The 15,585-nt window shown below is 46.3% G+C and overlaps 1 protein-coding gene across 2 annotated transcripts in view; it reads left to right on the top strand.

Moving 5' to 3' along the window:
* The first annotated feature begins 2,105 nt into the window (after positions 1-2,105).
* The window catches only part of LOC309331048 (V-set and immunoglobulin domain-containing protein 8-like), a 28,090-nt gene continuing 14,610 nt past the window's right edge, over positions 2,106-15,585 (top strand). The window contains exons 1-2 of one of the 2 annotated variants that reach the window (XM_081843045.1): positions 2,106-2,185; positions 8,258-8,497. In XM_081843045.1, the coding sequence (XP_081699171.1) occupies positions 8,449-8,497 (49 nt within the window). In that variant the 5' untranslated portion in view covers positions 2,106-2,185; positions 8,258-8,448. Of the gene's footprint in view, positions 2,186-8,257; positions 8,498-12,615; positions 13,050-13,223; positions 13,768-15,585 lie in introns of those variants that run through there. The other variant, XM_081843044.1, reaches the window with a different exon arrangement.

Here is a 15,585-nt window from a genome sequence, read left to right on the forward strand (position 1 = left end):
GGGGGTGTGTGGTTCATCTTATATTGATAAAAGTGCTGTGGGTGACAGCACAAAATGGCTGCTATGGGTCTGACCTGTGAAGATGCTCACAAAGCAAGCCCTGGGCATCAAATTTCAGAGGGGCAACTATGTGAGCCTGTTGCCACAAGAGCAATATCCTGCCACAGATGTATTGTGGCATCATCAGCCTTCGTAGACTAGAGCTTTCCAAACTGTGTGTTGCAACACACTAGTGTGTCGGCTGCAGTGCGCAGTTGTGCCATGCAAATGCTCTTCACACACCTCCCAGGGCTGGAAAAGGGGTTAGTTTAACCTCCGGTTCACTAGGAAAACTGAATGACTATGTCGTGAAATGATACACGTCTAAAAAGTGTGTCACCAACTTGAAAAGTATGGAAAGCTGGACTCTCTCATAACCAGCAAGTGTCCTGGAAAAAAATGGGACATCCCGTTTGTTTGCTTGCTTGAGAGCATGGCAGCCATTTTGGATGCCATGATCTCGCATGATTTGACGCTGAGATCCTGCCCGGTAAAAAGCACCCCCCTAAAAAAACATTATTATTTTTAAACCATGATTTCACACAGCTCTCCAAAACACAGATTTGAAGGTGCTGTGCAAGCACGGCTCCGAAAGAAGCGCATATTTTGGGCTCTGTGGTCTCATGTGGGTTGGAGGGTGTGCCTCTGATTAAGTGGATTCTGCATAATGTCTCAGGCCCCAGATAACAGAAAGAGCACCTCCTCCCCTTCAAAAGCATTTCAGATGTTGAGATCAGCACCTGGATAGTTCCTCTATCCTCAGAGGCTCAAAGGGGTGGCAGCTCAGGAGAGGGCCTTCTCTGTGATGGCCCCAAAGCTGTGAAAGCCCCCCCCCACAGGGGCTCCCCACTGCTTAGAAGAGTTTTGTTCTGGTAAGCCTTTCTAGACACGTAGATGCTACTGTGTTTTAATCTTTTTTTTTTTGCAATTGATTTTAATCAACAGGGTTTTTTTTGTGATGATTTTTAAAATTTCTTGTAACGTGCTTAGAGGTTTTACTACAATCAGGCAGTATATCATGGGACTCATTCAGGTGTCCTACATGCCAGGAAAGGGAATTCCTGCTGATCTGTTGTCAAAAGTTGTTGACAGGGAACAACTTCAGACTTATGTACAGCTGTTGCAGTTAGGCTGAAATACTGCAGCAGCGGGTTACATGAAATGGGGGAGGATGTTGAGATTTCCATTCCTCCCCAGCTGCAGAGGTGTGGGATTGTTGCATGTCACATGTCTGTTTACATTCCAGCCCTGATTGTTGGAGTCTTGTGAGGGGAAATGGAGATACGCTGTTCCGTTTTTGTATAGCTTTTGCTTTTGCAGCTCTCTTTCCGAGGAAGAAAGACAGAGAGAGAAGCCATGTTTTCTTTGTTTTGTTACGTTTGATTTAATTTGCAATAAATTAGCCTTAGGTGTTACTCCTCAAGGCTGAGATTCTGTTTTGAACTCTGCTAATCGTGTGCTCATGTCCCTTGATACAGGCCACATCAGCGTGCCAGGAGACTGGAGTGATGAATCCCGGGCAATGCTGCATTTTGGGGGAGGCACCAGGCCTTGGCGTTATCACCTATCAATATATACACATTGTAAATTAATTAATTAATTAACTGTAAAAAGCCCAGGGGAGTTGTGCAAAATCTCCTGTGGTCCATGTGCAGTCTGCTCTGGCCTATCTTTCTGAGCTGTTGTGAGGAGCACTGAGACCAAAGACCTTATGATGACATACGCCAAAGCGCAATATACATGTGAATAGTGATTAGTACGAGTCCTGTCCTCACGAAAACTTTTGAAACCAAGGGAGGCACCCGAGCCTCGTAAACTTTATAGAAACATTCACCACACGCTCACCAGATCTGGTTTTGCCGTTTGGTGAAAATGAGGGATGTCCCACAAAATGCCTAGTGCCTTAGCAAGGCACCCTGCCCTGCGATGAATCCAAACATTTGTTTCCTTTGCTTGCTCTCATAAATTACATCTGGGTTTAGTTTGGAGGACGAGTCACCACCAGTTAGCTCCGGGCTGTCAAACCCTAATTGAAAGGTGCAGGGCGTTGTCTGTGCCCAGTTTGCCTTCCTTCCCTTCCTGATGCAGGATGATAGAAAGCGGAGAGGCAGGGCCCGGATGCACTGTCGGAGAGGCGTGGAGCAAGGTACCGTTTGGGAGGGAGGCTGATCTGGGCTGGGCTGGGCTGGCATGTGGGCGCTAGAGACCTTCCAGGTATCTTGGAAATCTGACTCCCATCAGCCCCAACCAGCACTGCCCAATAGTGAGGGAGGATGGGAGTCAGCAACATCTGCAGCTGTGGTTCTCAAAGTGGTTGGTACCACTCCTTGTCCTAGGATGCGGGTGGCTCTGTGGTCTAAACCACTGAGCCTTTGGGTTTGTCAATCAGAAGGTCAGCGGTTCAAATCCCCACGACAGGGTGAGCTCCCATTGCTCGGTCCCAGCTCCTGCCAACCTAGCAGTCAAAAGCACGTCAAAGTGCAAGTAGATAAAGGTAAACAATGTTTTCATGCGCTGCTCTGGTGTCAGTGTTCTGTTGCGCCAGAAGCGGCTTAGTCATGCTGGCCACATGACCTGGACAAACTGTCTGCGGAGCAGACAAACGCTGGCTCCCTCGGCCTGTAAAGCGAGATGAGCACTGCAACCCCAGAGTCGTTTGCGACTGGACTTAACTGCCAGGGGTCCCTTTACCTTTACCACCCCTTGTATGGGGACTGAGAGTACCTAGAAGGGCAGTAAGAAGCAAGGAGGCGGCAGTGGGGTGCTGGAGTTGGGCCCCTCCCAGCACATTTATTCCTTGTTTACGATGGACCAGGCTAGAGCCTAGAGTAATGTTTCCCAAACTTGGGTCTCCAGCTCTTGTTGGACTGCAGCTCCCATCATCCCTGACCACAGGTCCTGCTAGCTAGGGGTGATGGGAGTTGTAGTCCAGAAATAGCCGGAGACACAAGTTTAGGAAACCCTGGCCCAGAGAGAAACACCTTCCTCACCTCTTCTTTAAGGCTTTATTGCTCTTAACGCTTTCAAAGCTATTTCCTTTGGTCACGTTTGTATGTATTTACGACTCTGAGTTGTCACTAATCACAATTATTGGGAATAGCTATTGGTTTTCTTAGTAGTTACCGCACGTCTGTGGTAGGTGAAGGGTTGTGCATGTTTGGGAAGCCACTCATGTATAAAGATTACATGCTGTCAATTTCCTTCACCCTTGCATCTTCATTTATGGGAGTGCTGAATTTTACTGTGTTGTTATCTTCCCTAGCTGGTCATGCAAACCACTATTCTGCACAATGCCTTTTATAGGGCAGAGTAGGGGCATTGTGGGTGGAATCAAGGGGGCAGAGGTTCGAAAACATTTGGAAACCACTGACCTGGAGGCTGACAGGCTCCCCAGCCTTGTGCAAGCAGATGGATACTAAGAGTCTGGGACAACCTGTATTGCAGCTTCAGATTGCAGAATGCTCTTTCATTCCACCTCTTTCATTCCTCTTTCATTCCGTCCAAGGGACGCAGGTGGCGCTGTGGGTAAAAGCCTCAGCGCCTAGGGCTTGCCGATCGAAAGGTCGGCGGTTCAAATCCCTGCGGCGGGGTGCGCTCCCGTCGTTCGGTCCCAGCGCCTGCCAACCTAGCAGTTCGAAAGCACCCCTGGGTGCAAGTAGATAAATAGGGACCGTACCCGTTGTTCGGTCCCAGCGCCTGCCAACCTAGCAGTTCGAAAGCACCCCTGGGTGCAAGTAGATAAATAGGGACCGCTTACTAGCGGGAAGGTAAACGGCGTTTCCATGTGCGGCTCTGGCTCTGGCTCTGGCCAGAGCAGCAATGTCACGCTGGCCACGTGACCCGGAAGTGTCTCCGGACAGCGCTGGCCCCCGGCCTCTTGAGTGAGATGGGCGCACCAACCCCAGAGTCTGGCAAGACTGGCCCGTACGGGCAGGGGTACCTTTACCTTTACCTTTTACCTTTCATTCCACCACCAAATAATTCACTGGACACCATAACTTCAGTAACACACTATATTGCCCAGCCTTCTCCCTTTTGTTAGCTCTCCACAAGCAAGGATTTTGGCCCCATCCTGTTCTACACATTTAAAGCAGTATCATGCCACATTCAACAGCCATGGCTCCCCACAAAGAATCCTGGGAGTTGTAGTTTGTTGAGGATGCTGGGAGTTGTTGAGAGAGCCCCATTCCCCTCATAGAGCTACAACTGGTTGTTAAACCACTCTGAGAAATTGTAGCTCTGTGAGGGGAATGGGGAGAGGTCTTCCAATGACTCTCATCACCCTGAATGAATTGTAATTCCCAGAAGCCTTTGGGGAAAGCCACGACTGTTTAAAGTGGTATAATACTGCTTTAAATGTATAGTTCAAATGGAACCTCCCCCAACCAAGGAACATTTTTGGTACCATATTTATTGGGGAGTAGGGATTAAGGAGAAATTTGATTCAGTTCACATTTGAAGGCAAGCTTGCCTAATTTGCAATCTTCAAAGCAAATGTGCCAGGCGAAATACAGCCATCCTTCAAAATCTGCGCTTTCCTGAATTTTGCAATGCAGTTCTCCAGGCAGGTAATGTGTGCAAAAAGGCATATATTTGGGTAATGGTTGTATGTGACAGCATACATTCATTAAATTAACATACAAACTTTCTGTACATCCCCTGCACGGACAACACTGCGACACACATCCAGTGGAGCTGTGTGCACACTTAGAGTTCTGCAAGTAGCCAGATGATGAAGGAATGTGGCATCACACATTTCTTTTTGTACAGCAAATTAAAACAACAAAACCTGGCTGGGGTGACCAGCGTCTCTCACACACGTCTTCTCTGTCAGAGAGCAGAGAACAAAGAGCAAAACCCAAAAGCACACAGAACGGAAGTTCTCTAGTCTGAGTTCCATTCCTACACTTACAGTGTTATGGAATATAAACAGAGGATCACATGATCCTGCCAGGAGAGAATGAAATACTAACACAAACATCCATTGTAACAGGGAAATTTGCTTTGTAAAAGTATGTATATTGGGCAAAATTGCACAGAAAAATGGGCACAGCAGGAGCAATTCACACAAAAACGCTGATGACTTTCATGAATGTACCACCTCAGTGAGTTCCTATCTCTAGCTCTAAACAGAGTGTTTTGGGTGGTGATACTTTGGTTTTTCTAATAACAGACAGTGGTGGGTGGTTTAGATTTAAGGCAGCCTGATCCTATCTCTTTGCCGCCTCAGAAGTTTGTCCCAACTGGGTTGTAGCTTTCCTCGCTTAATTATTCTGTGGCCTGATCTTATTCAATGATACAAGATGTTAAGGGTGTGGCGGTTTTCTTCTTGCATCTGTATTGGTTTCAGTGTGTTGCTGCCACAATAAAGCAAAAACGTTAAAAAGGTGGCCAGTCATATCATAGAATTATCGTTGGAAGGGACCCTGAGGGTCATCTAGTCCAACCCCCTGCAATGCAGGTATCCTACCCACAACTGTCCCTGGGTGGGCTCAAACCATCAACCTTCTGGTTAACAGCCAGATGCACTGACCCACTGACTGGGCCTTCTTACTGCTCCAGTACTAAAAAATTGCTGATGAACCCATCAGTTTAAAAATTAGGGTTGATTAATATCTGGGTGATTAATCACTTAGCTTAATTCACTCAAGCCAGGCCTTACCTGCCTTACACTGGACGCCATATATGACATTGTGTGTGGGGTAGGCAAAGACTTGCTTGGACCATGGTGGGAGATTGCAAAGTCCTCTGCCCAGTGTTCTTGTAAGCATCAACCATCAACTGGATCCCTGAGGCTTGCAATAGAGCTGTGCATGGCAGCCCCAATGAGCAGCACAGTGCTGTGCAATTAAATAACATGCCTTACTTCCGCACTGCCAAGGGTTTGACTAGATGAGCCTTGGTGGTCCCTTCCAACTCTACAATTCTATGATACCCACCTGTCAAGCTGGACCTGTGGGGGGTGGAGGTTTAATTGTTGTTGTTGTTTAAATGTGCGCTGCCCCTTTGGTGAAAGTGTCAGCGAAACTGTTTGGGGTAGCTGCCACCTAGCAGCCACCGTTCTGGCCTGATCTCCTTCCCTACAAGGAGTGCTGCAGATGTCCTGCCATGACCCCTAGGCATTATGGAAGGGTGATGTTGGATACCATGAGGCAGCTCCTCTGAAGGGCCCAAGATGATGGGCAGGTGTGTCGGCGGGTGTTACTTGGATGGTTTTACAAAAGGATTCGACAAATTAATGGAAGACCTGCAGGTGTGGAGGACTCCCCTGGTCCTGAACGGGGTAACTGTGCCCCTGAAGGACCAGGTGCGCATCCTGGGAGTCCTTTTGGACTCACAGCTGTCCATGGAGGCGCAGGTTAATTCTGTGTCCTGGGCGGCTCTCTACCAGCTCCATCTGGAACGCAGGCTGAGACCCTACCTGCCCACAGACTGTCTCGCCAGAATGGTGCATGCTCTGGTTATCTCCTGCTTGGACTACTGCAATAAGCTCTACGTGGGGCTACCTTTGAAGGTGACCTGGAAACTTCAATTAATCCAGAATGCGGCAGCTAGACTGGCATAGCTGTCAACTTTTCCCTTTTCTTGCGAGGAATCCTATTCGGAATAAGGGAATTTTCCTTTAAGAAAGGGAAACCTTGACAGCTATGTAGACTGGCGACTGGGAGTGGCCACTGGGACCACATAACACTGATCCTGAAAGACCTACATTGGCTCCCAGTACATTTCCGGGCACAATTCAAAGTGTTGGTGCTGACCTTTAAAGCCCTAAACGGCCTCGGTCCAGTATATCTGAAGGAGCGTCTCTACCCCTTTTGTTCAACCCAGACACTGAGGTCCAGCTCCGAGGGCCTTCTGGCGGTTCCTTCCCTGTGAGAAGTGAGGTTACAGGGAACCAGGCAGAAGGCCTTCTTGGTAGTGGCACCTGCCCTGTGGAACACCCTCCCATCAGATGTCAAAGAAATAAACAACTATCTGACTTTTAGAAGACATCAGAAGGCAGTCCTGTTCAGGGAAGTTTTTAATGTGTGACATTTTTATGTATTTTTAATCTTTGTTGGAAGCCACCCAGAGTGGCTGGGGAAACCCAGTCAGATGGGTGGGGTACAAATAATAAATTACTATTACTATTACTATTACTATTACTATTACTATTACTATTACTATTATTCCTCTGCCACACACTGCCAGAGCCACCGGCCAGTCCCTGACATTGCTGCACTCAGGCCCTGATTTCAGGCTTCCCAGAGGCAACTGTGAGAACATTATGCTGGACTAGATGGGCCATGGGCCTGATCAGTAGGGTTGTTTTTATGGGGTGCAGTGCAAACACAGCAGCAAGGAGCATGCTGACCCCCACCCCACCGCTGCATCACCCATCTCCCTCCTGGGAATAAGCAGTGCCTCACCTGCCAGGAAGCCAGTGATGCTGTTCTGCCCTACCTGGTGAGCAACTTCCATGTCCATTTGGAATTAACTATGGTTTGTCTTTGCATCCAAACCTCGTGCTTTAGGGAAGCCAGCCAGGATCCTAGACAGTGGCTTGAAGCGGATTTGATTCTGAGCCAGAATTAAGACCAGCGATGCTTGAATGGACATTTTGTAAGCAAATTGACTTTATTCGCACTTTCTGGACTATTTCACAGGTCAAAATACAATCCTCTTATCTGAATGTTGCTGTATATGCAGCTCAAAAACATACTAAAATGTGTGTTTTAGATTAAAAACATGCTCATCTCTTAGGTAAAAATGTGTGAAGGAAAATTTGGAATTCCGTGCTTAAAAAATAATAATCAAACAAATTGCAGAATGGAGGGGAAATGTTCTACAAGTGTGCTTGGATCACACGGCAGCAAGCTGATTGTATATTAATTGCACAATACATCAAAATAAAGGAAAAGCTCCCTTCCTCAAGTGCTCTATGCCACATCCTGGATCCAAAGCCCAGCAGCAAATAGCTCTGTGGTTTGCTTTGCAACGTATTATTTTAGGATAATTTCAAAAATAAATAAATAAAAGACCTGAGAAAACTGAACGGACTTGCCCTAAAGTTTAGGCGTGTGGATCCCAGCAAGGGACCTGACTTGCACGCATCCGTGTGTGTGTGTGTGTGTGTGTGTGTTTGGCAACCTCTCAGATGAAAGTGTGACCTAATTGTTAAGTGTGCATTGCAATTACTTCAAAGGAAACTGGGATGGGTCACTGGCTCCTTTTACAGAGTTTGGAGGCCCTCAGTCACCTGCTGCAAGTCAACCCAAAGGAATCCTGACAGCGCAGACTAAGTGAGCCCAGGAGAAGATTTGACACCCGTCTCCAGATCATCAGTTGACAGACTCTGCCTGCCTTGGAGCCTGCAACAAGCCTCTTCAGCAGCCGCTCTTCACAGAAGCCCAGCTTCATTTTTTTGCAATGCCAGGGAACAAGGATTTTCGATCCCTCGTCTTCTGCGTGATGCTAGGTAAGGCTACATTTCTTTCTTTCTTTCTTTCTTTCTTTCTTTCTTTCTTTCTTTCTTTCTTTCTTTCTTTCTTTCTTCATGCATTTGATTTCTGTGTTGTAAAAGCGACAAAGAAGAGGTGAGCACAAACTAAAGGGCAATAGCCCACGAGAGAACCCAATATTTTATATTGTTGTACAATGAAGAAAAGAGTGTCACCTTTGATGAGAGGCAGTGTGGTGTAGTGGCTGGGGTGTCAGTGGCTAGAGGAAGTCCCGGCTCCAAATCCCCGTTCTAGTGGCCCAGCCTAACCTACCACACAGGAGAATCTTTAAGCAGAGAGGGGAGGAAATATTTTTTTTTAAGCACAATTTAGTATACACGTGTGCAGTCATTATTATTTTTTTTGCAATGCCATTATTTTTAATTGAAAGGATTGTATTCAATTTATTCTGTTTTATCATCATCATAAAAATGCAGGCAAGCAGATTTAAATAAATTTAAATAAATAAATGCAGAGAAAAGCAGCAATACTAATCATTAAAAGCCTTGCAGAAGAAAAAGCGCCAAAGGACATCTGTAATGTGGTCATCTAGAGTAGCCTGGCAACCACATCCTGGGACAGCGGTGCCACCACTGAAAAGTAGGGCGGTTCATAAAAAAACTTTTTTTTTAAAAAAAATGCCTGCTCCAAAGGTCTTATCTCACTACACTAGGGATTACATAGCGATATCTGAAATTTCATGCATATCAGTTAATATCTTGACCCTGCTCCACTGAATTGAAATTTCAGCCTTCACAACGTAGGAAAACGGCCAAGTAAACAGCTATTTTCATGGAGGAGTGTCAAAATATTAACTGATATGCATGAAATTTCAGATATAGCTATATAATCCCTAGTGTAGTAAGATAAGACCTTTGGAGCAGGCATTTAAAAAAAAAAAGGTCACCATTCAGCTAACTAATAATGGCTGTGCCAACAATAGGGGGGAAGGTTGCTCTTGAAAAAGTGTGGAGCTTTGCACAGATAAAACACCCCCTGCCTGCAAGCTAAATTTTAATATCAATTCAGTTTATAAAAATAAATCGTGGTCCTTTCCAACTCTACATTTTTATGATTCTATGACTTTGAGGGACTTAAGAAAAGAGAGGAAGCAATGAGCTCATGAATGCCCCAGCCTCGTTTTACGTGGCTCCTGAGGCTGCCCCATTCTTCCATCCTGCCAGAGTTTCTCCCTTCTTGTTCATTTCCTCCTTATTTATGTGGTTTTTGCAAGCATGTCCCCCTCTTGCCATGCAAAAGTGTTAGAACGGGCAGCGTTTTATTTGATGATAAGTTGTACCTACGTTCTACTCAGAGTAGACCTGTTGAAAGTAATGAACCTGTTAGTTGTGCTCATTAACTTCAGTGGGTTTACTCTGAGTAGGACCAGCATTGGCGACCTAATAGCAATGTAACATCATTATTATTATTATTATTATTATTATTATTATTATTATTAATTATTAGTAATTGTTGTTGTTATGTTCCTCTGGGTTGTATGGCTTGTGGGTGGGGAAAAATCCCAACCAGCTGTCTGAAAACAAACTGGTAGACTTCTATATTGTTTGTGTGTGCTATGGTCAGAAGGGACTTACTTTGTTTTCCAGAACAGCAGCTGTGTTGTAATAAATTATTATTATTATTATTATTATTATTAACAACTTTATATTCTACCCTTCCCCACAAAGGGGCCCTGGTGGGTGGGTGGTATCCATGGTATCCCTGTTTGAAAGCAAACCCAATGAGACTTCCTGCTGAGCAGATCTGCATAAGATGGGGAACTCCCCTTCTGAGATTGTTTTCCTTCAGTTTTCATCATGGCATTCCAGATTAGTTGAACACGAACATCTGTCCCTGGCTCTGCCCATTATTCGCTTTGCTCTCCCCATCCTCAGTTTCCCTGCAAAATGCCCCGCACCCCAATTTGCCTCCTCTTCTAAGCACAGGGAATTGTATATCCTCTAATGTTTCTTGCAGTAAGTGGTTTAAGTCATGGAAAAAATGTGAGTTTCTTGAGGAAGGAAAGCAGAAGAAAGAGGTGTTTGGGGAAGATTGCCAAGGATGCTGCCTGCTTGAGATTGACCCCAATTTCGCACCCCTTAATTTGGGCAAACAAGTGGAAGGTGTCCACGACTTGCTGCTAATTATAATAGTGTTGCACGCCACCCCAATCTCAAAGCGGTGCGAGATTTCAGGGCTTCCAGGCGCTTACTGAGGGTTCATGTTGCTTTTGGAATGACGCACAGCAGAGACTGTGGTGTCTTTATGATATATGGGTTATTTACACATATATGCAACCTGAGCCTACGATGGAGGGCTTCACAGCATTAATACCTCAGAAGGGTCTTGTTTCTCCCATAGCCGCAAACTTGGATTCAAACAAGGGGGTCCCACCCATTTGCTGTCTCGCACCGAACCCCTTAATCCCTCTTAATGGCTCTTCACCAGAAGGCTAGCTTATCTAGTCCAAGATTTAGAAGCCTTGATTAAGTTCTATCACTTTCTGGATCCAGGGATTAGAGGGGTTTGGCACCCAGTTTAACGCTCCTAACTCATAACACTACCCCCTCCCCAAGAACATCTGGTCCTAGCTGTACAAACAAACAGCAAAGTACAGCTTCCCTGCGGAAAAATAACAGGCAAGTTAGCAAAGGCATTAGAACACATGTCATCCAAAACTAATAATAATACACAATTACACTTTTAATCCAACACCAGGAGAGTAACAGTTGATTTCTTTCATGCAAGTTCCAGTCCATCAGGATCTCTTAAGACCTCCCTCTTTCCCCTTGGTGCACGCTCCCAGTCAGTTCTGCATCCCAAAGCAGCTTACTCAGTCTCCCACATTTGCCAGCCCCAAAATAATGGGTTTCCAACATGTTTAAGTCAATATGCAAGCCTTAGTACTAGAGCTTCGTTACCCTTGCTCATCCTTTTCCTGGTGCTACTACAATTCCTAAAAAATCATTAAATAGTTTCCAGCATGCAAAAATAACAGCATTTTAAAAAGAATAACAATAAATGCTAAAATTTTCAGGAAGGATCCATGCAGCAAATAAGCAGTCCCAATACAGCAACCCCACCTCCACACCATGCACTTGCCTAAATTACTCTTTTCCTTGGGATTTCACAAAGGTCCCAGTAGATCAACAGCTACTTCGAGGCTCAAATCACAGCATCAGTTTTTTAGGAGCCCTTCAGTTTCACTTTGGCTCACCTCAGGCTGTGGATCAGGGGCTCCAGACTCACACTCGAGTCCCAAAACAGTCTCTGTAGCTGCAAGCAGGGCTTCAAGACCCAACTCTAGGAGAACATCTGCTTCCTCACAGGCACACTTCCTCTTGCTGCCCCTGGGCCCATCCACTTCACCTCCTGCCCCAAACTGCAAATCCAAGTCCTGGCACAAGTCCTTTTACTTAGGATCAGGTGGCTCAGTCCACCCAAAATGGCAGCCAGGAATCCCACCACCTCTGCTTACTTCCAGCATCTCTTAAATGCTTCATGGGCCCAAACAAAGGAAAATAACCCTCACAGTGACTCTTGCCCCCAAAACCCATGGGACCCTGGATGACTCTGGCTGCCCAGACTACTTAAGGGCTGCACCCAATATAGGGACTGGTTCCCACCCCACAATGCCATATTGGGGCACCCAAGGGCCAAAATCATTGAGGGGTTTATCTCTCCCAATTCAGCAGGCGCCAGCTGCATGCACATAGGCCTCGAGCTTTTCCTCCACCAAAGAAAACACCATCATTTCCTCAGGTGCTGGCTGCTCCTCCTGCACGTTCACACACACCTCCAATTCCTCCTGCGCCCCATTCCCCACAGCATGCTCCCAAGGAATGGAGAAATCAAGCAGCAGCAGCTCCTCAGCTCTAGCCTGCTCACCTTTCTCTGAGGCACCATCTTCCCCCTTGCCTTCAGCTACTGACTGCATCTGTTTGCTGCCCAAATCCTTCAGCTGCCCACCCACACTCTGGAAACTCCACTTCTGACACCACAGTATTGCACACCACCCCAGGCACTTATCCAGGGTTCATGTTTTCCACAGAGGGGACTGTGGTGTCTTTGGGATATACGGTTTATTTATGCATGTGTGCAACCTACGGTGGAGGGGTTCACAGCATTAACACCCCAAAAGGGTCTTGTTTCTGCCATAGCTACAGCTTTGGATTCAAACAGAAATCAAACATTGGTCTCAATTGTTGCCTTGACTCTCTCTCCAGCTTTCTGCTTTACCTCTAGGTCACATCACTGCTACCTCTGCTCCAAACTCTGGGTTTTTCCATTGAGGGAGGGGCCCCCACCCATTTGCCGTCTCCCACTGAACCCCTGAATTCCCCTTAATGGCTCATCACCCAGGAGATCGCCTCAGCAGGAGGCTAGCCTGGCTATTCCAAGCCTTAGAAATCTGTATTAAATTCTAACACTTGCTAGATTAGGGGGGTCTGGCACCCATCTTAAAACCCAAACTCTTAACAATAGTTAGAAGCAAAGGCTCCTGGTGCAGAACGGAGTCTGAGCATAGCTGTCAACCTTCCTTTTTTTTTGCGGGAAATTCCCTTATTCCAGCGACGTTTCCCGCTGCTTCCTGCTGCTATCCCAGATTGTTAGGTATCCCGTAGACTGTCCCCGGGACAGGTGAGGCTGCTGATCCCTTATTTTCAAATCTGAAAGTTGACAGCTATGAGTCTGAGTCATAAGGGGCAGAGAAAGTGCAGAGCCATTTCCCCCTCATCCTTGCAGAGATCTCACTGATCTCTACCAGCAAAGGAGTTTCAAAATGGCTGCAATATTACCCACTGGCGGGATGTGCTGTAGCCACTGACGCCACCAGCTCAGTGACCTTTGCTGTTGCTTCCTCATACTTCAATAGGAACGGAGGAAGCTACATCCTACTGAGTCAGTCCACGCTAGGCCACCTACTCCAGTATTCTCCACACTGATGGGCAGGGGCCTGTCCAGGATTTCTCTCCCCGGCCCAACCTGCCACGGATTCACCTTCTGCATTCAAAGCAGATGCTCTGCCACAGCTATGTCAGTGCAAGCACAGGGAGAGGGTGGGGATGGTGGACCGGCCGGAGGGTGACTGAGCAAAACAGTGGCCGAGCAGGTGGTCTGGTTGAGGGATACCAGTCTGCTGCTCTTTGTGAAGTGCCGCCTGAGGCAAGATATTCAACCCGTCTAATGGGAGGGCCGGCCCAGCCCACAAGGCTAGCCCTCTGCATGGATTTTGCTCCCTCCAGCTGTATGTGAGGGCCACAAACATGGAGAGGTTTAAAAGAGGATTGGACAAATTAATGGGAGATCAGGCTATCAGACTCCACAATGCCTGTGTTCTGCCTTCACTGTCGGAGGCGATATACCCTCTGAATACTAGAAGTTGGGAGCTGCATGTGGGGAGAGGGCTGTTGCAGTTATTATGCCCCACTTGTGGGCTTCTCAGAGGCATCTCATTGGCCACTGTGGCCAACAGGATGCTAGATTAGATCGGCATTTTGGCCTGATCTAGCAGGGCTGCTCTTCTGTCCTTGAACCTCCCTCCCACCAATGGTTTATCATTATAATGATCATTTTAGGTGTTGACAATGCTTTTGAGTGGAGCTCCTCCTGCAAAGCTCCCATTTGGGGAAACGCACAAGCTTACGCCCTTTTCTTTACTCAATTCCTCAATCTACGGGAACCGTGATTTCCTGGAGACAAGGGCGAGAAAATCAGGGTTGTTCCAAGTAAACAAGGACTGTTGGAGGGTATCCCATAATTTTAATTAGATAGAGTTGGGGAACAGGTTTCTGAATGTTTCTAAACTATTATCATACCCGTTTATTATCTTAATCCTAGACAACGATCTCAGTTTTCACAGCAGGTATGACTAAGCACAACAAGCACCAGAGACTCGCTGTGTTTTCAACGAAAGGGTAGGAAATAATCCTAATATCAGGTTAGGGCCATACTGGACTGACAAGGACTGTTCCACAGCCGTTGAAATTGCCTGTTTTGTTTCAACTATGTTTTGAGCAGTGATTATGATTATGATTATTGTTTTGTATGTGGGGAAGAGAATCAGAGCAGCCACTGCTTTGTTTCCCTTCAGAATGCCCTTTTCTGAGGTGCGTGTTGAACTCTGGATAATTCAAAATGGCTGCCACTTACTGGGTGCTACAGAGGGCAGCAGATGATCAATATATAAATGGGCACCCACACTTTTTTTCCTTGTTACTGCAGCAGCTGTGTTGACTGCCTCTCTAAAGAAAGGGCAGCAACTGAAGGAAGCTTGCTAATAAATTAAATCCCAGTGCGCCATTCTATGCAACCTCGTTTTTAAACCTGAATGAGGAGAAAGATTATGACTCCCAGTTTGGAAGGCATTCTCCGTATGGCGCAGCAGTCGAAAAGGAACCAAGAAGAGCAAAGGGGGCTTACTGTGTCGTGCGAACTAGGGCAAGGTGGCTTAGGGAAATCGAAAAACACAATAAAAGCAGCCATGCATTAAAAGGAAGAAACAGCAGTAAAAGCCAGCAGTAAAACAGTTTAAAAGCAGCTGCATTGAGAAGCATAATAAAACATCATAATAATCAGTGTGGAAAAGCAAAGTAAAAAATAATTATGGTAGGCAAGTAATAAAAATCCAGTCTCTAAAACAGGGGGTGGGAAACTTGTTGTTTGGACTAAAGCGCTCATCATCCCTGACCCCAGTAAATGTGTTTTAGACCAGCTGAGGTTTCTGAGGGATGCCCTTGACGTTCCAAGGGTAGCCCCACAGATTGCTGCTTGTACTTTGTGGTATTTTAATTGTATGCTGTTTTGGTGAGGTTTCTCCCCCCCCCCCTGCCCCCCTGGCCACCCCACTTTAAAGATGGCACAAGCATATTTTAAAATTTTATTTACAATTTAATTTAATATATTATTAATTGCAGCCCACTGTACGCCGCCTTGAGGATCATTCAGTTGAAAAGCAGAATATAAATCAAATATAAATAGATATAGCAGAAGGCAGGTCCATCAGATATCCTGCTGCTAAGTCGTGCATGGCTTGGAATATCCTAAGGGGTACTTTGAATTGGAC

The sequence above is a fragment of the Podarcis erhardii genome (genome assembly GCF_964252035.2).
Source record: "Podarcis erhardii genome assembly, chromosome: 15".
Lineage (NCBI taxonomy): Eukaryota > Metazoa > Chordata > Lepidosauria > Squamata > Lacertidae > Podarcis > Podarcis erhardii.